The sequence below is a fragment of the Ovis canadensis genome, chromosome 21 (assembly GCF_042477335.2).
Source record: "Ovis canadensis isolate MfBH-ARS-UI-01 breed Bighorn chromosome 21, ARS-UI_OviCan_v2, whole genome shotgun sequence".
NCBI lineage: Eukaryota > Metazoa > Chordata > Mammalia > Artiodactyla > Bovidae > Ovis > Ovis canadensis.
The window spans coordinates 34,515,213-34,537,849 of NC_091265.1; the positions used below are offsets into that span (position 1 = coordinate 34,515,213).

Here is a 22,637-nt window from a genome sequence, read left to right on the forward strand (position 1 = left end):
GTATAGAGTGGGATGAGGTCAGGGATGGACAAGCCTTGATCATGTGCACCTTTGGGTCATGGCAAGGAGTTGGGATTATATTTTCGTATAGTGGGAAGATCTGGGAGTCTTGTAAGCAGGGAAGTAACTTTATCTGATACATGTTTATCAAAGTCAACACATGTTTTATGTAGAGAGTGAGTATAACCTGAGTCAAAACCTGTTCTCTTCAGCTTCCTACACTGCAGAAGTTGTGGTTTAGTGCCTTGATACCTATAATGTCTCTCATCAGAATGGGTCTGTCAGTACTCTCTGTTTTCTATTTTATTTCTTAATTCTTACTTCACAGTAACCCCATATTTTGCACAAGGCAGGGATTATTAAATCTATGTTTTGCAGAATACAAGCTGTGTGAAAGACACAAAGAAACAGAGTTTTTCATCCATGTGATATAGAAATGTTAGGATTATAACTCAGGTAGCAAATTAAACCTAATGTTCCCAGGAAGGGTTTGACAACCTCTGAGTTGGTTGACTTGTAATATAATTTTAAGTGCAGGGAGCTACCTTCAAGGCTCAGTTTGTACACCTTCTCCATAAAGATATCCTCCATCTTGGCTTTGGGCTCACAGATCTGGGCAGTGCATCTGATACTTCTTGGCTGTGTGACCTTGAGTGAATTACTTTTACTTCTCTGAGACTTAATTCTTCTGCAACATGAGGTTACCAATACCTTATATAACTATATTGAGAAATGAAGAAAATGAAAGTAGCTTTTGAAATCCCTGGCCTTGTATTTGTGCAAGATAAACTACTCCAAAAAAAAAAGTTTATTCCCTAACCTACTTCTCCCCTTCCTCAAATCTGGGAAAATAAATGGCTAAATGACCTGATGAATAATGAATGAATGAATTACTCAGTGAATGAATCACTGAACAAACATTTGGTAGACAGGAGGTGGATGAATTCAACAGATGGTTACAAAGAGCCAGCTGCATTTAAGGAACTGTGCTAGACACTGGCAATACAGAGATTTGTAACAAAAGTTCCTTTTCCTCAAAGAAGAAATTTGCCTCAGATAAAAACATGATTGCATTTCAGTGTAATAAATGTTATAAACAGGCTTATACAAGCTTCCATAGGGATAAAAGAATATAGAGGTCTCTCTAGCCTGGGGAGGGTAATGCTGCACTACAGCTATGCAGACCTCTGATGAGTGTATGCAGATGTTTCTGAGATATCATGAGTAAATGGAACTTAATTATACTTTCTTCTTTCTGTTTCCAGAGAGAACGATTATTTTACCCATATCTGGTCATTTCATTTTGCATGTCTGTGCTTTTGGTGTTCGTGTGGGTAGAATCATCAAATGAATACAACGGCTTTGACTGGTGAGTTTCACTGGTTTTTTTTTCTTTTTGTGTAAGGACTCTTTGGTCTAATAGCCACATGGATCTTACTTCAGGCTGAAAAGATCTGGTGACATAAGAGGGAGGGTGGACAAAGTTGGATTTTTTGCAGCTGGTGGATTGGAGGCCTGACTCTGGGGAGGAGTAAGGATGCTCAGCACCCTCAGCTACTGTACCTCCATTCCCTGCTCACTCTCTTTGACCAAATCTGGCTCAGCAGGAAGCTTTCTCTGTGCTTCCAGTGCCCCCAGTCCTCCTATTCAGGTGACTCCCTGATACCTTGCTCCTCAGCCTTTTGTCTGGGTTACTGATGCCTACACCAGTCCATCTTCATGATCTCTACCTCACCTCCAGCCTCTGCTTCTGCCTTCTGTCCCTACTGGGCTTCCGAAGACTCTGGAGACAGAGACAGCATCTTTTGTAGCCCAATTCCTACTCTGAACTACTCCTAGCTCTTTCAGTTTTTCTGACCTGGTTGTTGAAAATCGTACCCATTATTTGATATTTGGGGGTAAAAGGGATGTGTTTGAGTATGGGGCTTTTTAAAAATGGAAGAGCTTTTTATAGAAGTAATACATGGTTTTTATTTTAAATGTAAAAATACAAAGTAGAAAATATAATATAAAATTCAACTTAGTTTTACTTTTGAGTAACAGTCACTTGATATACTTCCAGTTTTTTTTTCTATGCTTACTTTTACGTTATTTTACTCATGCCAGATATATAATTTTGCTTTTTCTTTTTGCTTAAAATAGTTACACACATTTGGACAGATGTTAAAACTCTTAATGAATATCATTCAAAGTGGTCTAAAAATATGTCCTGACATGAAAGTACTCTAATACATTTACTTAAACCACTTTTTATTGTTCAGTGCAGTTCAATTGCTCAGTTATGTCCAAATCTTTGTGACCCAATGGACTGCAGCGTGCCAGAGCTCCCTGTCCATCACCAACACCCAGAGTTTACTCAAACTCATGTTCATTGAGTAGGTGATGCCATCCAACCATCTCATCCTCTGTCATCCCCTTCTGCTCCTGCCTTCAATATTTCCCAGCATCAGAGTCTTTTCAAATGAGTCAGTTCTTCGCATCAGGTGGCCAAAGTATTGCAATTTCAGCTTCAGCCTCAGTCCTTCCAATGAACACTCAGGACTGGTCTCCTTTAGGATGGACTGGTTGGATCTCCTTGCAGTCCAAGGGACTCTCAAGAGTCTTCTCCAACACCACAGTTCAAAAGCATCAATTCTTCAGCGCTCAGCTTTCTTTATAGACCAACTCTCACATACATCCATGACTACTGGAAAAACCATAGTCTTGACTAGATGGACGTTTGTTGGCAAAGTAATGTCTCTGTTTTTTAATGTGCTGTCTAGGTTGGTCATAACTTTCCTTCCAAGGAGCAAGTGTCTTTTAATTTCTTGGCTGCAGTACCATCTGCAGTGATTTTGGAGCCCCCTCCCGAAATAAAGTCTGTCACTGTTTCCACTGTTTCCCTTGTTTCCCCATCTATTTGCCATGAAGTGATGGGACCGGATGCCATAATCTTATTTTTCTAAAATGTTGAGCTTTAAGCCAATTTTTTCACTCTCCTCTTTCACTTTCATCAAGAGGCTCTTTTAGTTCTTCTTCACTTTTTGCCATGAGGGTGGTGTCATCTGCATATCTGAGGTTATTGATATTTCTCCCACAGTCTTGATTCCAGCTTGTGCTTCTTGCAGTCCAGCATTTCTCATGATGTACTCTGCATATAAGTTAAATAAGCAGGGTGACAATATACAGCCTTGACGTACTCCTTTTCCTATTTGGAGTCCGTTGTTCCATGTCCAGTTCTAACTGTTGCTTCCTGAACTGCATACACATTTCTCAAGAGGCAGATCAGGTGGTCTGGTATTCCCATCTCTTTCAGAATTTTCCAGTTTGTTGTGACCCACACAGTCAAAGGCTTTGGCATAGTCAATAAAGCAGAAATAGATGTTTTTGGGAACTCTCTTGCTTTTTCGATGATCCAGCGGGTGTTAGCAATTTGATCTCTGGTTCCTCTGCCTTTTCTATTACCAGCTTGAACATCTGGTAGTTCATGGTTCACATATTGTTGAAGCCTGGATTGGAAAATTTTGAGCATTACTTTCCTAGTGTGTGAGATGAGTGCAATTGTGCGGTAGTTTGAACAGTCTTTGGCATTGCCTTTCTTTGGGATTGGAATGAAAACTGACCTTTTCCAGTCCTGTGGCCACTGCTGACTTTCCAAATTTGCTGACATATTGAGTGTAGCACTTTCACAGCATCATCTTTCAGGATTTGAAATAGCTCAACTGGAATTCCATCACCTCCACTAGCTTTGCTCATAGTGATGCTTCCTAAGGCCCACTTGACTTCGCATTCCAGGATGTCTGGCTCTAGGTTAGTGATCACACTATCATGATCATCTGGCTTATGAAGATCTTTTTTGTACAGTTCTTCTGTGTATTCTTGCCACCTCTTCTTAATATCTTTTGCTTCTGTTAGGTCCATACTGTTTCTGTCTTTATTGAGCCAGTCTATGCTCCAAAATCACTGCAGATGGTGATTGCAGCCATGAAATTAAAAGACGCTTACCCCTTGGAAGGAAAGTTATGACCAACCTAGATAGCATATTCAAAAGGAGAGACAGGAACTTCCCTGGTGGTCCAGTGGTTAACAACCTGCCTTGCAGTGCAGGGGACACAAGTTCAATCCCTGGTCAGGGAACCAAGATTCCCACATGGTAATGGGCAACTAAGGTCGTAGGCTGCAAAAACTGAGCCCGTGCTCTGCAGCTAAGACACAATGCAGCCAAAATTAAATTAAAAAAAAAAATAGCAGAGACATTACTTTGCCTACAAAGGTCCGTCTAGTCAAGGCTATGGTTTTTCCAGTGGTCATGTATGGATGTGGTACTTGGACTGTGAAGAAAGCTGAGTGCCGAAGAATTGATGCTTTTGAACTGTGGTGTTGGAGAAGACTCTTGAGAGTCCCTTTGACTGCAAGGACATCCAGCCAGTCCATCCTTAATGAGAGCAGTCCTGGATGTTCATTGGAAGGACTGAGGCTGAAGCTGAAACTCCAATACTTTGGCCACCTCATGTGAAGAGTTGACTCATTGGAAAAGACCCTGATGCTGGAGGGATTGGGGGCAGGAGGAGAAGGGGATGACAGAGGATGAAATGGCTGGATGGCATCACCAACTCATTGGACGTGAGTTTGGGTAAACTCTGGGAGTTGGTAATGGACAGGGAGGCCTGGCATGCTGTGATTCATGGGGTCGCTAAGAGTCGGACACCACTGAGTGACTGAACTGAACTGAGCTGATGCATGGATTGTTTCCTTGCTATCTAATTTTCTTGAAGAGATCTCTGCTACTGTTACTGCTAAGTCACTTCAGTCGTGTCTGACTCTGCGACCCCATAGATGGCAGCCCACCAGGCTCCCTCGTCCCTGGGATTCTCCAGGCAAGAATGCTGGGGTGGGTTGCCATTTCCTTCTCCAATGCATGAAAGTAAAAAGTGAAAGTGAAGTCGCTCAGTCGTGTCTGACTCTTCGCGACCCCATGGACTTCAGCCTATCAGGCTCCTCTGTCCATGGGATTTCCCAGGCAAGAGTACTGGAGTGGGGTGCCATTGCCTTCTCTGGAAGAAATCTCTTTCCCATCCTGTGTTTCCCTCTATTTCTTTGCACTGATGATTGAGGGAGGCTTTCTTATCTCTTCTTGCTATTCTTTGTTGTTAGGCATTATGAATTTTTCTAATATGAGAGCACAGAGAAATCTTTGTGCTGTAACTGACATTCTTACGATAGATTCCCATAAGTGGTATTGAGTTATGAAGAATAAACAATAGTAAAATTGATTATGCCTCTATTTTCTCAAAAGATTCTAATAATTTCCATTCACAATAGAGATATAGGAGTTTCTGTTTTAACATGCCATTGACAGCAATAAATGTTCTAATTTTGATCATTTTTAATTTTATAGATGGAATCTGTTTTAATTTAATCATTCATTAAATTCCAGAACTGGTTAATTTATTGACTTTTCAGTTTTTTTGCTTTGTTTACTTTATGGGATCTTTACTGATTTTTCTTTAGTTTACATGCAGTCTTCACTTACGGATCCGTTCTAAATTATTCCAAAGGACTTGAGATACAAAATTGTTTTCTTTTAAAGTAAAACTTCCCTCAATTTTTAAAAATGTTTTATTGAGTTGTAATATTTTGCTAGTTTTATATGGATACAACGTAATGATTTGATATTTGTATATGTTGTAAAATGATCATAATAATAAATCTTTTTAACATCCATCACCACACGTAATTACAATTTTTTTTTGTGATGAGAAGTTTTAATGTCTACTCTCTTAGCAATTTCCAAATATATAACGCAATATTATCAAGTCTAGTTACCATGCTGTGTTTCATTGTGATGACTTACTTATTTAATAACTCGAAGTTTGTACCATTTGACTCCCTTCACTCATTTCATCCACCCTCACCTCTGGCAGCCACCAGTCTGCTATGAGCTTATTTTTTTTGTTTTTTAGATTTGACATATAAGGGAGATCATAATATATTTGTCTTTCTGTTTGACGTATTTCACTAATCACAGTGCCCTCAAGGGTTCATCAGGTTGTCACAAGTGATAAGATTTTCTTCTCTTTTAGGGCTGAATATTCTATTATATATACACACAACATATTCTTTGTCCATTTATCTTTCAGTGGATACTTAGGTTGTTTCTGTATCATTATTGTTCAGTCACTCAGTCGTGTCTGACTCTTGTGACCCCATGGACTGGAGCACGCCCAGCTTCTCTGTCCATCACTAACTCCCAGAGCTGGCTCAAACTCACGTCCATCAAGTCAGTGATACCATCCAGCCATCTCATCTTCTGTCGTCCCCTTCTCCTGCTCTCAGTTTTCCGCAGCATCCAGTGAGTTGACTCTCATATCAAGTGGCCAAAGTATGGGAGCTTCAGTTTCAGCATGTCTTTCCAATGAATATTCAAGGTTGATTTCTTTAGGATTGAGTGGTTTGATCTCCTGGCTGTCCGGAGGACTTTCAACAGTCTTCACAGCACCACAGTTCAGAAGCATCAATTCTTTGGCACTCAGCCTTCTTTATGGTCCAACTCTCACATCCATAGATGACTACTGGAAAAACTATAGCTTTGACTAGACAGACCTTTGTCGTTAAAGGTGATGTCTTTGCTTTTTAATATGCTGTCTAGGTTTGTCGTAACTTTCCTTCCAAGGAGCAAGTGTCTTTTAATTTCATGGCTTCAGTCATTGTTCACAGTGATTTTGGAGCCCAAGAAAATAAAATCTGCCACTGTTTCCACTTTTTCCCCATCTATTTGCTTTGAAATGATGGGACTAGATGCTATGATATTAGTTATTTGAATGTTGAGATTTAAGCCAGTTTTTTCACTTTCCTCTTTCACTTTCTCTCTCTGCCGTTAGGGTGGTGTCATCTGCATATCTGAGGTTGTTGTTGTTTCTCCCGGCAATTGTGATACCAGCTTGTGCTTCATCCAGGCCAACGTTTTTCAGAATATACTCTGCATATAAGTTAAATAAGCAGGTGGAAACATATAGCCTTGATGTACTCCTTTCCCAATTTTCAACCAGTCCATTGTTCCATATCTAGTTCTAACTGTTGCTTCTTGACCTACATGCAGATTTCTTAGGAGGCAGGTAAGGTGGTCTGGTATTCCCATCCCTTTAAGCATTTTCCATAGTTCGTCACGATCCACAGCGTCAAAGTCTTTAGTGTAGTCAGTAAAGAGAAGTAGATGTTTTTCTGGAGTTCTCTTGCTTTGTCTCTGATCCAGCGCACGTTAGTAATTTGATCTCTAGTTCCTCTGCTTTTTCTAAATCTAGCTCCAACATCTGAAAGTTCTCGATTCGCATAGTATTGAAGCCTTGCTTGAAAGATTTTGAACATTACCTTGCTAGCATGTGAAATGAATGCGGTTATACAGTCATTTGAACATTCTTTGGCATTGCCTTTCTTCGGGATTGAAATGAAAAATGACCTTTTCTAGTCCTGCAGCTACTGCTGAGTCTTCCAACTTTGCTGACGTAATGACTGTAGCACTTTAGTAGCATCATCTTTTAGGATTTGAAATAGCTCACCTAGAATTCTGTCACCTCCCCTAGCTTTGTTCGTGGTAACGCTTCCTAAGGCCCACTTGAATTCACAATCCAGGATGTCTGGCTCTAAGTGAGTGATCACACCATCATGGTTATCTGAGTCTTTTAAGACTTTGTCTGTACGGTTCCTCTGTGTATTCTTGCCACCTACTTTTAGTATCTTCTGCTTCTGTTTGGTCCTTGTCATTTCTGTCCTTTATTGTGCCCACCTTTTGTGCCCATGAAATGTTCCCTTGGTATCTCCACTTTTCTTGAAGAGGTCTCTAGTCCTTCCCATTCTATTTCTTTCCTTTATTTCTTTTCATTGTTCACACAAGAAGACTTTCTTGTCTCTCCTGTTATTTTTTGGAACTCTGCATTCAGATTGGTATATCTTTCTATTTCTCCTTGTCTTTCACTTCTCTCCTTTTCTTTTCTATTTGTAAGGCCTCCTCAGGCAACTGTTTTGCCTTCTTGCATTTCTTTTCCTTGGGGATGATTTTGGTCACCGCCTCCTGTAGAGTGTTATGAACCTCAGTCCGTAGTTCTTCAGGTACTCTGTCTTTCAGATCTAATTCTTTTAATCTATTGTAAATGATGCTGCAGTGAACATAGATGTGCATATATCTTTTAAAGTTAGTGTTTTTCATAAATACTGAGAAGCTGAATTCCTGAATTACATGATAGCTCTGTTTTAATTTCTTTTGAGGAACCTACATACTGGTTTCCGTAGTGCCTGCACCAATTTACATTCCAGCCAGTGGTGCACAGGGGTTGCCTTTTGTCCGTATCCTTCCAAACACTTGTTATGTTTTGTCTTTAGTAATTGTTCTAAGAAAGATGAGGCTATATCTAATTGTTTTGATTTGCATTTTCCTGATGATTAGTTGTTGTTGAATACTTTTTTATATACCTGTGGCCTGTATGTCTTCTTGGGAAAAATGTCTATTCCAATCCTCTCTATTTTAAAATTGGATTATTTTAATTGATATTTGGTTGTATGAACTCTTTATATGTTTTGGGATATTAATCTGTTAATCAAATACATGATTTGTAAATATTTTCTCCCATTAGCTTTGCTATGCAAAGTAGTTTGATGTAGTTACCCTAGTTTGTTTTTGCTTTCATTCCTTTTGCTTTTGATGTCAAATTAAAAAAATCACCTAGGGTGATATTAAGGAACTTACTGGTTATATTTTCATGTAGGAGTTCTTTGGTTTGATGTTTTACGTTCAAGAATTCAATGCATATTGAGTTGATTTCCGTATGTGGTGTAAGATATTGGTTTCACTGTTTTGCATGTTTGTTCAACACTGTTTATTGGGGAGACTGTCCTTTCCTCATTGAATATCCTGGTTCTTGTCTCCTTTGTCATAAAATAATAGACCATGTATAATCATGGGTTTATTTCTTGACTTTTTGTGGCATCCCATTGATCTGGTGTTTCTTTTTGTGCCAATATTCTACTTTCTTATTTATTATAGTTTTGTAGTATTGTTTGAAATTAGAAAGTGTAATGTCTCCAGCTTAGTTCTTTTTTCTCAGTATTACTTTGGCTATTTGGGATCTTTTGTGGTTCCATACAAATTTTAGGATTGTTCATTCTATTTCTATAAAAAGTGCTGTTGGAATTTTGATAGGGATTGCATCCAGTCTATAGATTGCTTTCAGTTGTATGGAAATTTTAGCAGTATTAATTCTTTCAGTTTATGAACATGAGGTATCTTTTCATATCATGTCTTATAATTTTCAGTGGATAGCTCTTTAAGGTCCTTGATTAAATTTATTCTTAAGTATTTTATTTTTGTTAATGATTATATAACTGAGGTTATTGATCTTAATTTTTTATATATTTGTTATCAGTGTGTAGAAATGCAACAGATTTTTGTATATTTGTATCCTGCAACTTTCAGTTCAGTTCAGTCACTCAGTCATGTCTGACTCTTTGTAACTTTGGCTATAATTAATTAGATCTTTCCAGTATTTTGATGGAGTCTTTAATATTTTGTCTATAAAAAATGTAATCTTTGCATAGAGAAGGTTTTACTTCTTTCCAATCCTGATGCCTTTTATTTCTTTCGTTTATTTTGTCTGATTGCTCTAACTAGGACTTCTAGTACTATGTTGAATAGGAGTGTTGAAAGTGTATAGTCTTGTCTTACTCCGGATCTTACAGGAAAAGCTCTTAACTTTCATCATTGAGTAAGGTGTGGGCTTGTGATATGTGACTTTATTTCATTTATTTTATTGACTTCTATACCCAGTTTGTTGAGAGTTTTTTTTAAATCGTGAATGGAGATTGAATTTGTCAGATGCTATTTTTTCACCTGTTGAAATGATAATATGATTTTAATCTTTCATTCTATATGTTAATGTGATGATGACATATATTGATTTATGTGTAGAGAACTATTCTTGTATGACAGGGACAAATCCCACTTGATCATAGTGTATGGTTCTTTTAATGTGCTGTTATATTTGACTTGTAGTAATGTGTTGTCAATTCTTGCATCTATATTCATCAGAGATTTTGGCCTGTAGTTTCTTTTCTTGTCTTTCCTTGTCTTCTTTTCTTTCCCTCTCTGGCTTTTATATCATGGAAATGCTGCTAAAAATGTTTTTTATTTTTTTAACAAACATTTTAAAAGAAGTTTTTAAAATGAATTTGAGAGTGTTCTCTCCTTTTCAGCTCTTGTTAAGAGTTTGAGAAGAATTGATGTTAATTCATCTTTAAATGTTTAAACTCTACCAGGGAAACAGTTGGTCATGTACTTTTCTTTTTTTTGGGAGGTTTTTGATTACTGATTCACTCTCCTTTCTCATTACTTCAGATCTTACTCTGATCAGATTTTCTAGTTCTTCATGATTCTGTCTTGGTAGATTGTCTATTTCTAGAAATTTATCTTTTTTTCTAGATTGTGCAGTTTGTTGGCATATAGTCATTCATTTTGCTGTTCAGTTGTTCAGTCGTTAAGTTGTATCCAACTCTTTCTGACCCATGGACTTCAGCATGCCAGGCTTTCCTGTCCTTCAGTATCTCCTGGCATTTGCTCAAACTCATGTCCATTGAATCAGTGATGCCATCCAAACATATCATCCACTGTTGCCCACTTCTCCCCCTGCTTTCAATCTTTCCTAGTATCAGGGTCTTTTCTAATGAGTTAGCTTTTCACATCAGGTGGCCAAAGTATTGGAACTTCTGCTTCAGCGTTAGTCCTTGCAATGAATATTCAGAGTTGATTTCCTTTAGGATTGACTGGTTTGATCTCCTTTCTATCCAAGGGGCTCTGAAGAGTCTTCTCCAGCACCACAGTTTGAAAGCATCAAAGTTGTTCATAGTCATCTATTATGTTCTTTTCTGTGATTTCAGTTGTAGAGACTCCTTTTAAATTTAAATTTTTATTTATTTGGATCCTCTTTTTTCCTTGGTTAGTCTTATTGATGCTTTGTCAATTATGTGTATTTTTTCAAAGAATGAAGTCTTAGTTCTGTTAGTTTTTTCCTGTTGTTTTCCTATTCTTTGTTCCTATTCTGTATTTCATTTACCAAGTAAAATAGCTCTTGAATGAAGAGGAATCCTTGAGGAAGAACCTTGTTGCATAAAGTGATCTGCCCATACAGAACTGTATAGTTCACCTGCTGAGGAAGATTTGGCTATTTACCAGGGTGGTTGTGCACCAGGCCAAGAGTACTTTTGGGACAGTTACTGCATACTGACTCTGAATTGATACAAATTTCTAGAGATATAAAGCAGCACTATAATTCACCACTCAGAGTAATCAAGGGAGGTAGGTAATCATTGGTATCCCCAAACCCACCCTGCGGTTATTTCTCTAGGTTTGAAATGCATAGCTGGAATAAAATACTCAGAAGCAGGCAGAATCCTCACAGCAATACTTCATCTTCAGATAAAAGTTAGTAAAACACAAGAGTGAGGTCCCATTGTTTCTAAAGCTACAGATAGAGTTATTGGGCAATATTCCATTGCTCCCATAGCGAATTACCACAAATTCAGTAGTCTAAAGCAATGCCCATTTATTTCCTCATAGTTCTTTGGGTCAGATGTCAGGCGTGGTTGGTTGGTTGGGTACTCTGCTTACGATCTCATAATGAAGTCAAGTTGTCCACTAACCTAAACTTTTACATGGGTCTCTGAGTGAGAATTCACTTCTCAGTTCAGTTCAGTCGCTCAGTCGTATCTGACTCTTTGCGACCCCATGAATCGCAGCACACCAGGCCTCCCTGTCCATCACCATCTCCCGGAGTTCACTCAGACTCACGTCCATCCAGTCAGTGATGCCATCCAGCCATCTCATCCTCTGTCGCCCCCTTCTCCTCCTGTCCCCAATCCCTCCCAGCATCAGAGTCTTTTCCAATGAGTCAACTCTTCGCATGAGGTGGCCAAAGTACTGGAGTTTCAGCTTTAGCATCATTCCTTCCAAAGAAATCCCAGGGTTGATCTCCTTCAGAATGGACTGGTTGGATCTCCTTGCAGTCCAAGGGACTCTCAAGAGTCTTCCCCAACACCACAGTTCGAAAGCATCAGTTCTTTGGTGTTCTGCCTTCTTCACAGTCCAACTCTCACATCCATAGATGACCACTGGAAAAACCATAGCCTTGACTAGACGGACCTTAGTTGGCAAAGTAATGTCTCTGCTTTTGAATATACTATCTAGGTTGGTCATAACTTTTCTTCCAAGGAGTAAGCATCTTTTAATTTCATGGCTGCAATCTAGGTTCATTCAAATTGTTGGCAGAATCCAGTTCCTTCTGGTTGTAGGAATGAAGTGCTCTTTCATGAATGATTGTCAGATGGGAGTTGTTCTCAACTTCTAGCTTGTGACATTCTCTCTTTTCCAAGTTAGCAGTGATGTTTCTAGTCCTTTTGACTCTCAATATCTCTGACTTCTCCTATATCATCTCTGTGACTTCCACTTCTGATTTAAGAGCTTATGTAATTACATTGGATTCAGTCTGATAATCTAGAGTAATCTCCCTAATTTTTTCATTTATTCTTTTTTTAAAAATTTTTTGTTTTTTGTTGGAGTATAGTTGATTCACAATGTGTTATTAGTTTCAGGTGTACAGCAAAATGACTCAGATATACATATACATGTATCTATTCTTTTACAAATTCTTTTCCCATTGTTCCATAACATTGAGCCGAGATCCCTGTGCTATACAGTAGATCCTTGTTGGTTATCCATTTAAAGTATAACAGTGTGTACATGTTGATCCCAAACTTGCTAACAGCCCCTCCCCCCATAATCATAAGTTCATTATCTAAGTCTGTGAGTCTGTTTTTGTTTTGTAAGGTCATTTGTATCTTTTTTTAAATTTTAGATTCCGCATATACGGGATATCATACAATATTTCTCTTTCTCTGACTTACTTCACTCAATATGACAATCTGTAGGTCCATCCATGTTGCTCAAATGGCATTATTTTATTCTTCTTAATGGCTCATTAATATTCCATTGCATATATTAATAGGTGCCCCAACTTCTTTATCTGTCCCTCTGTCGATAGACATTTCTTCTATCACTAGACACAACTTCCATGTCTTGGCTGTTGTGGACAGTGCTGCAGTGAACATCGGGGTGCATATATTCTTTCAGACTATGTTCTTCTCTGAATATATGTCCAGAAGTGGACTGAGGATCATGTGGTAGCTCTATTTTTAATTTTTATACCAACCTCCATACTGTTATCCATGGTGGCCGTACTACTTTACATTGCCACCAACAGTGTAGGAGGGTTCCCTTCTCTTCACACCCTCTCCAGCATTTATTGTTTGTGGATTTTGTGATGATAGCCACTTTGACTGACTATTTTAAAGTCAGCTGATTTTAACCTTAATTACATCTGCAAAGTTCCTTTTACATTTAACATCATTACTCATATGATGCTAAATGATAATGATCATGGGAGCGGAATTGTGTGTGTGTCTATAGATTTTTCTCTTCTTTCATTCTACCATTGAAAATAAGGTGCATTCATAGTAGTTAACCATATATATCAGTACTTAAATTAGAGGTGTAAACATCCCATAGAGGTGATAAAGGAACTTTGTATCCTCTTTTGGAGAGAGGATTGGTATAGTTTTGGTTGTTTGAGAGATAATCACATCATGTAAGATAGGAAGCAAGGATGGTTAATAGAGATATGTATGAATACCAAGTTGACCATGAATAGACTGTGGTAGTGTAATAATGGGGTCCATTTAAAACCAAATCTGTATTTCTCACAATTCCATTCCCAGTATAAGATTGGGTTAGGATTAGTTACAGGTGAAATTCGTTTAGTTTGGAAGCAGGAAGTGAATCATAGCTATTTCTTTATATTCTGAAGATTACTGATACACCCACGCATTTTGATGGCTTCCATGCCATGTCAGTATCTAGTAATTCACTTAGTTGGCATGGGGAAGCACTTGGGCCCACATTCTTCCGGGTTCTGCCAGGTCTGCTTCAGCTTCTTCATATCCTAGGACAGATTAGTTAAATGTGGCTAAATGATGAAAGGCATGAACTTTTTCTGCAGGTCTCCTTTTTTATCTAAGGTTGGAGGAAATGGACTTTACTGAATTCAGTTCAGTTGCTCAGTCGTGTTCGACTCTTTGTAACCCCATGGACTGCAGCACAACAGGCCTCCCTGCCCATCCCAACTCCCAGAGTTTACTCAGACATGTCCATTGAGTTGGTGATGCCATCCAACCATCTCATCCTCTGTTATCCCCTTCTTCTCCCACCTTCAGTCTTTCCCAGCATCAGGGTCTTTTCTGATGAGTCAGTTCTTCACATCAGGTGGACAAAGTATTGGAGTGTCAGTTTCAGCGTCAGTCCTTCCAATGAATATTCAGGACTGATTTCCTTTAGGATGGACTGGTTGGATCTCCTTGCAGTCCAGAGGACTCTCAAGAGTCTTCTCCAACACCACCATTCAAAAGCATCAATTCTTCGGTGCTCAGCTTTCTTTATGGTCCAACTCTCATACCCATATGTGGCTACTGGAAGAACCATAGCTTTGACTAGATGGACCTTTGTTGGCAAAGTAATGTCTCTGCTTTTTAATATGCTGTCTAGGTTATAGGAGAAGGCAATGGCACCCCACTCCAGTACTCTTGCCTGGAAAATCCCATGGATGGAGGAGCCTGGTAGGCTGCAGTCCACGGGGTCTTGAAGAGTCAGACATGACTGAGCGACTTCACTTTCACTTTTCACTTCCATGCATTGGAGAAGGAAATGGCAACCCACTCCAGTGTTCTTGCCTGGAGAATCCCAGGGATGGGGGAGCCTGGTAGGTTGCCATCTATGGGGTCACACAGAGTCAGACATGACTGAAGCGACTTAGCAGCAGCAGCAGCAGCAGGTTGCTCATAACTTTTCTTCCAAGGAGCAAGCGTCTTTTAATTTCATGGCTGCAGTCAGCATCTGCAGTGATTTTGGAGCCCCCCCAAATAAAGTCTGTCACTGTTTCCCCATCTATTTGCCATGAAGTGATGGGACCGGATGCCATAATCTTAGTTTTCTGAGTGTTGGGTTTTAAGCCAACTTTTTCACTCTCTTCTTTCACTTTCATCAAGAGGCTCTTTAGTTCTTCTTCACTTTCTGCCGTAAGGGTGGTGTCATCTGCATATCTGAGGTTATTGATATTTCTCCAGGCAATCTTGATTCCAGCTTGTGCTTCATCCAGCCCAGCATTTCTCATGATGTACTCTGCATATAAGTTAAATAAGCAGGGTGACAATATACAGCCTTGACATACTCCTTTCTTGATTTGGAACCAGTCTGTTGTTCCATGTCTGGTTCTAACTGTTGCTTCCTGACCTGCATACAGATTTCTCAAGAGGTAGATCAGGTGGTCTGGTTTGCCATCTCTTTCACAATCTTCCACAGTTTGCTGTGACCCACACAGTCAAAGGCTTTGGCATAGTTAGTAAAGCAGAAATAGATGTTTTTCTGGAACTCTCTTGCTTTTTCCATGATCCTGCTGATGTTGGCAATTTGATCTCTGGTTCCTCTGCCTTTTCTAAAACCAGCTTGAACATCTGGAAGTTCATGGTTCACATATTGCTGAAGCCTGGCTTGGAGAATTTTGAGCATTACTTTACTAGCATGTGAGATGAGTGCAATTGTGTGGTAGTTTGAACATTCTTTGGCATTTCCTTTCTTTGGGATTGGAATGAAAACTGACCTTTTCCAGTCCTGTGGCCACTGCTGAGTTTTCCAAATTTGTTGGCATATTGAGTGCAGCACTTTCACAGCATCATCTTTCAGGATTTGAAATAGCTCAACTGAAATTCCATCACCTCCACTAGCTTTGTTTGTAGTGCTGCTTCCTAAGGCCCACTTGACTTTGCATTCCATGATATCTGGCTCTAGGTGAGGGGTCATACCAACATTTGTTATGTGAAGCACAGGGTGCTAGATGGTGAGCTGAAGTAATAAGATGGTTCAGCAACAGACTGCAAGAGAAATTAAAATAGAGAAGTTTATTATTTGTAGGTACTGGAGGAAGTACACAGTGCTTTGGGCCCACACAGGGAGGTCAAGGAGAATATAGACAGAGAGTGAGGCAGGACCTAGGCACATGCCTTTATTAGGGTCTATGGCTAGAGTGCTTTGTGATTCCTGGGCTAGGGCCATATTGGTTAAGTCATTCTATAAGAGGAAAGTTCTTGTAAGCCCTATGAGAGTCTTGTCTAAGGGACACATAAAGCATACAGGTGCTGGGAAACATGAAGACTGTTGACCACAAGCGCTGTTGGGAAAGTCATATCAAGAAATTTTATTTGCTTATGACTAAGGGCTGCTGTCTATATCATGTCTAGATCACTAGCGCCTGAGAGTGCTAGTGTCAGTTGGTGGTCTCTGTGGCCCATTGGACAAACAAAGTGGATGCCAGGCAATATCATTGATGCCAAGCTAATATGAAGCAATACCATCAGCTAAGGTGTTAACATTAGCTAATGAGAGTTAGCTTCCAACAACAAAAAAGACAACTCTACACATGGATATTATCAGATGATCAATACCTAAATCAGATTGATTATATTCTTTGCAGCCAAAGATGGAGAAGCTCGATACAGTCAGCAAAAACAAGACCTGGAGCTGACTGTGGGTCAAATCATCAGCTCTTTACTGCAAAATTCAGTCTAAAGTTGGAGAAAGTAGGGAAAACTTCTAGGCCATTGAGGCCTAAATCAAATCCCTTCACACAGTGGAGGTGATAAATAGAGTCAAGGGATTAGATCTGGTAGACAGAGTGCTTGAAAAACTATGAACAGAGGTTGATAACATTGTACAGGAGGTGGTGACCAAAATCATCCCCAAGGAAAAAAAAATGCAAGAAGGCAAAGTGGTTGTATGAGGAGACCTTACAAGAGCCGAGAAAAGAGATGCAAAACGCAAAGGAAAAGGGAAGGATATACCCAACTGAATGCAGAGTTCCAAAGAATAGCAAGGAGAGATACGAAAGCCTTCTTGTGTGAGCAATGAAAAGAAATAGCGGGAAACAAAAGAGTGGGAAAGACCAGAGATCTCTTCAAGAAAAGTGAGGATACCAAGGGGACATCTCATGCAAAGATGGGCACAATAAAGGACCAAAATGACAAGAAGCAGAGATGTTAAGATTATTAAAATGTTAAGAAGAGGTGGCAAGAATACACAGAAGAACTGTGTATTTCTTAATGACCCAGATAACCACAATGGTGTGGTCACTCACCTAGAGCCAGACATCCTGGAGTGTGAAGTCAAGTGGGTCGTAGGAAGCATTACCACGAACAAAGCTAGTGGAGGTGACGGAATTCTAGCTGAGCTATTTCAAATCCTAAAGATGATGCTGTTAAAGTGCTACATTCAATATGTCAACAAACTTGGAAAACTCAACAGTGGCCACAGGACTGGAAAAGGTCAGTTTTCATTCTAATCCCAAAGAAAGACAATACCAAATAATGTTCAGACTGCCATACAATTGCACTCATTTCACCTGCTAGCAAGATTATGCTCAAAATCCTTCAAGCTAGGCTTCAGTAGTACATGAACTGAGAACTTCCAGATGTTCAAGCTGGATTTAGAAAAGGTAGAGGGACCAGAGATCAAATTGCCAACATCTTTTGGATCACAGAAAAAGCAAGAGAATTCCAGAAAAAGTCTACTTCTGCTTCATTGACTACACTAAAACCTTTGTGTGGATCGCAACAAACTGTGGAAAATTCTTGAAGAGATGGAAATACCAGACCACCTTACTGGCCTCCTGAGAAACCTGTATACAGGTCAAGAAGCAACAGTTAGATCTGGACATGGAACAATGGACTGGTTCAAAGTTGGGAAAGGAGTACATCAAGGCTGTATGTTTTTACCATGCTTATTTAACATATGGAGAATACATCACGTAAAATGCTGAGCTGGATGGCTCACAAGCTGGAATCAAATATGGGAGAATCAAATACTGGGAGAAATATGATTAACGTCAGATGATGGCAGATGATACCACCCTAATGATGGAAAACAAAGATGAACTAAAAGGCCTCTTGATGAAGGTGAAAGAGGAGAGTGAAAAAGCTGGCTTAAAACTTAACATTCAAAAAACTAATATCATAGCATCTGGTCCTATCATTTCACAGGAGATAGATGGGAAAAAGTGGAAACAGTGACAGGTTTTATTTTCTTGGGCTCCAGAATCACTGCAGATGGTGACAGCAGCAACGGAATTTAAAGACCCTTACTCTTTGAAAGAAAAGCCATGACCAACCTAGACAGCATATTAGAAAGCAGAGAATGGCATTTAAACATGTATAATATCATATATGAAATGAATCGCCAGTCCAGGTTCAGTGCATGATACTGGATGCTTGGTTCTGGTGCACTGAGACGACCTAGAGGGATGGTACGGGGAGGGAGGAGGTAGGGGGTTTCAGGATGGGGAACACGTGTATACCTGAGGTGGATTAATGATGATGTATGGCAAAACCAATACAATATTGTAAAGTAATTAGCCTCCAATTAAAATAAATAAATTTATATTAAAAAAATAAAAAGCAGAGACATCAGTTTGCAGACAGAAGTCTTTCTAGTCAAAGCTATGTTTTTTTTCGGTAGTCGTGTATAGATGTGAGATTTGGATCATAAATAAGGCTGAGTGCCAAAGAATTGATATTCAGATTGTGGCACTGGAGAAGACTTTTGAGAGTCCCATGGACAATAAGGAGATCAAACCAGTCAATTCTAAAGGAAATCAGCCCTGAATATTCATTAGAAGGACTGATGCTGAAGCTGAAGCTCCAGTCTCTGGCCGCCTGATGTGAAGAGCTAACTCATTCGAGAAGACCTTGATGCTGGGAAAGATTGAGGACAGTAGGAGAAGGAGGTGACAGGAGAGGTTTGGATGATATGATTGACTCAATGGACATGGGTTTGAGCAAACTCCAGGAGATAGTGAAGGGTAGGGAAGCCTGGCATGCTGCAGTTCACGGGGTTGCAAAGAATCAGCCACAACTTAGCAACTGGACAACATCATCACCTCTTGACATGGTGGTAGACAGACAAAAGTTCCATGGCTTGTGTGTGTCCTCATGTAGAACTGGTTGTGTCTTTTGTTTTTCCTCAGAGTTGCTGTCAGCTGACAATTGATTCTGCTGATAAGCATTGTGGTATGTATGGTAGACATTGGGAGAGTATGCAAGAAATCTGTAACTTGTATCTCTGGGAAAGCAAGGAAAGGGTCCTAGAAAGTTTCTTTAAATATGAGTGCAGAGACTAGATTTAGATGAGAAGGTTGACTGGGCTGCCAAAGACTGTATCTATTGGATGAGAAGGACTTCATCCAAAAAGATGTGTGATGATTCTGCTAGAGAGATATAAAGCAGTGTTGCAGAACAGAGGAAACTGCTTGAAAATAGTAAGTCAGAAGAACCCTGAAGTGGACAATCCATGTAGAGTGAAGTCTACTGCATAATCCTGAGCAATTGTATAATCCCAGTTTAAAGATGTGATGATCAAGAAACACTTTTTTCTTTTTCTTTTTTTTCTATTATTCTGGTTCAGAATTTATTCTGCTTTAAATGCAAGTAAAAGAAGGTGAGTTTAGCAAATCCTTAATGTAATCAAGATTGTAAGGTAAAAGGAACAGAACATGTTAGAAACACACATTTATAAGTTGCTGGTGGTGCTGCTGCTAAGTTGCTTCAGTCATGTCCGACTCGGTGTGACTCCATAGACTGCAGCCCACCAGGCTCCCTGTCCCTGGGATTCTCCAGGCAAGAACACTGGAGTGGGTTGCTGTCTCCTTCTCCAATGCATAAGGGTGAAAAATGAAAGTGAAGTCGCTCAGTCGTGTCCGACTCTTCGCGACCCCATGGACTGCAGCCTACCAGGCTCCTCCATCCATGGGATTTTCCAGGCAAGAGTACTGGAATGGGGTGCCATTGCCTTCTCCATTATAAGCTATTCATTGTCAATTTCTAAAATTCTTATTATCCAACAGTCATTCTTGTCTGAATGCCTTGGTATGTTTATTTTTTAAAAAATATAACTTTATTTATTTAAGTTGGAGGCTAATTATTGTATTCGTTTTGCCATACATTGACATGAATCTGCCACGGGTGTACATGTGTTCCCCATTCTGAACCTCCCCTCCCACCTCCCTCCTCATACCATCCCTCTGGGTCATCCCAATGCACCAGCCCTGAGCACCCTGTATCATGCATCGAACCTAGACTGGCGATTCATTTCACATATGATGATACACATGTTTCAATGCCATTCTCCCAAATCATCCAACCCTCGCCCTCTCCCTCAGAGTCTGAAAGACTGTTCTATAAATCTGTGTCTCTTTTGCTGTCTTGCATACAGGGTTATTGTTACCATCCTTCTAAATTCCATATATATGCATTAGTATACTGTACTGGTGTTTTACTTTCTGGTTTACTTCACTCTGTATAATAGGCTCCAGTTTCATCCACCTCATTAGAACTGATTCAAATGTATTCTTTTTAATGGCTGAGTAAAACTCCATTGTTTATATGAACCACAGCTTTCTTATCCATTTGTCTGCTAATGGACATCTAGGTTGCTTCCATGTCCTGGCTATTATAAACAGTGCTGCAATGAACATTGGGGTACACATGTCTCTTTCAGTTCTGGTTTCCTCAGTGTGTATGCGCAGCAGTGGAATTGCTGGGTTGTATGGCAGTTCTATTTCCAGTTTTTTAAGAAATCTCCACACTGTTCTCCATAGTGGTTGTATTAGTTTGCATTCCCACCAACAGTGTAAGAGGGTTCCCTTTTCTCCACACCCTCTCCAGCATTTATTGCTTGTAGACTTTTGGATCGCATCCATTCTGACTGGTGTGAGGTGGTAACCTCATTGTGGTTTTGATTTGCATTTCTCTGATAATGAGTGATGTTAAGCATATTTTCATGTGTTTGTTAGCCATCTCTATGTCTTCTTTGGAGAAATGTCTAATTAGGTCTTTGGCCCATTTTTTGATTGGATCATTTATTTTTCTGGAATTGAGCTGCAGGAGTTGCTTGTATATTTTTGAGATTAATTCTTTGTCCATTGCTTCGTTTGCTATTATTTTCTCCCATTCTGAAGGCTGTCCTTTCACCTTGCTTGTAGTTCCCTTTGTTGTGCAGAAGCTTTTAATTTTAATTATGTCCCATTTGTTTATTTTAGCTTTCATTTCCAATATTCTAGGAGGTGGGTCATAGAGGATCCTGCTGTGATTTATGTCGGTGAGTGTTTTGCCTATGTTCTCCTCTAGGAGTTTTATAGTTTCTGGTCTTGCATTTAGATCTTTAATCCATTTTGAGTTTATTTTTGTGTATGGTGTTAGAAAGTGTTCTAGTTTCCTTCTTTTACAAGTGGTTGACCAGTTTTCCCAGCACCACTTGCTAAAGAGATTGTCATTTCTCCATTGTATATTCTTTCCTCCTTTGTCAAAGATAAGTTGTCTGTAGGTACATGGATTTATCTCTGTTGCCTCTGGTTTTCAGTCTTATTCTTACAGTAGCCTCAAGACTTCTCCATCTATACAGCACCGATGATAAAACATCTAGGTTAATGATGAAAAGTTTCTCCACAGTGAGGGACACCTGGTGAGGTTCACAGAGTTACATGGAGAAGAGAAGAGGGAGGAGGGAGATAGAAGTGACTAGGCGAAGAGGGGGAATCAAAAGGGGAGAGAGCAAGATAGCCAGTATTTACTTCTTTATGTGCTCTCCACAATCTGGATCCCTCAGAGATGTTCACAGAGTTACACAGAGAAGAGAAGAAGGAGGAAGGAGACAGAGGTGGCCAGGAGGATAAAAGTGGGAATCAAAAGTAGAGAGACAGATCTAACCAGTAATCAGTTCCCTAAGTGTTCACCACAGCCTGGAACACACAAAGAGATTCACAGGATTGGGTGGAGAAGAGAAGGGGGAGGGAGGAGACAGAGGTGACCTGGTGGAGAAAAAGGAGAGTCAAAAGGGGGAGAAAGCAGTCAAGCCAGTAATCTCGCTCCCAAGTAAAAATGGGTACTGAAGATTGGGTTCTTAAAGGTACAAAATTGATAACAAATACCAAAAAAGCAAAGATTAAAAATCTAGAGTAGAGGTTAGATTCTCAAAAATACGATATTAAAGAAAAAAACAAGTCACAAAAATTATGAAATTTATATATATGAATTTTGCTTTAAAAATAGGGTCTTTTTTTTTGGCAAAGTAATAGTAGGTTATAAAAATGAAAATTAAAGGAGTAATAGAAGACTTAAACTAAAAAAATTTGTTTTAAATTTAAACAATGATAATAGTAAAAATATATCTAGGACTTTCTCTGGTGTTGTTGTGGACAGTGTGGGGTCAGTTCATGTTCAGATAGTTCCTTGATCTGGCTTATACTTCTCAAGATCTATAGGCTCCTTCCTATGTAGTTGGTGCTAACTGCAGGGTTTTAATCTATTGCACCTGTCACTTCCAAAGTGGTTCCCTCTGTTTATTTTAGCTTATTCTGTTTGCTGGTCTCTTCAGTGTCTAATTTCCGCCCTGACACAAGGAGTCTGTGGTGGTCACTTTTTTAGGTTCACTTGTTCAGTCATGCTGTGGGGAGGGAGGAACACTG

General features: G+C 39.5%; 1 protein-coding gene across 1 annotated transcript in view; it reads left to right on the forward strand.

Annotated features, from left to right (window-relative positions):
* Positions 1 to 1,271: 1,271 nt before the first annotated feature.
* Positions 1,272 to 22,637, forward strand: part of LOC138426405 (glycerophosphodiester phosphodiesterase domain-containing protein 4-like) — a 169,486-nt gene continuing 148,120 nt past the window's right edge. Inside the window, exon 1 of the mRNA XM_069564919.1 lies at positions 1,272 to 1,369. Coding sequence (XP_069421020.1) covers positions 1,308 to 1,369 — 62 coding nt within the window. The 5' untranslated portion in view covers positions 1,272 to 1,307. The remainder of the gene's footprint in view (positions 1,370 to 22,637) is intronic.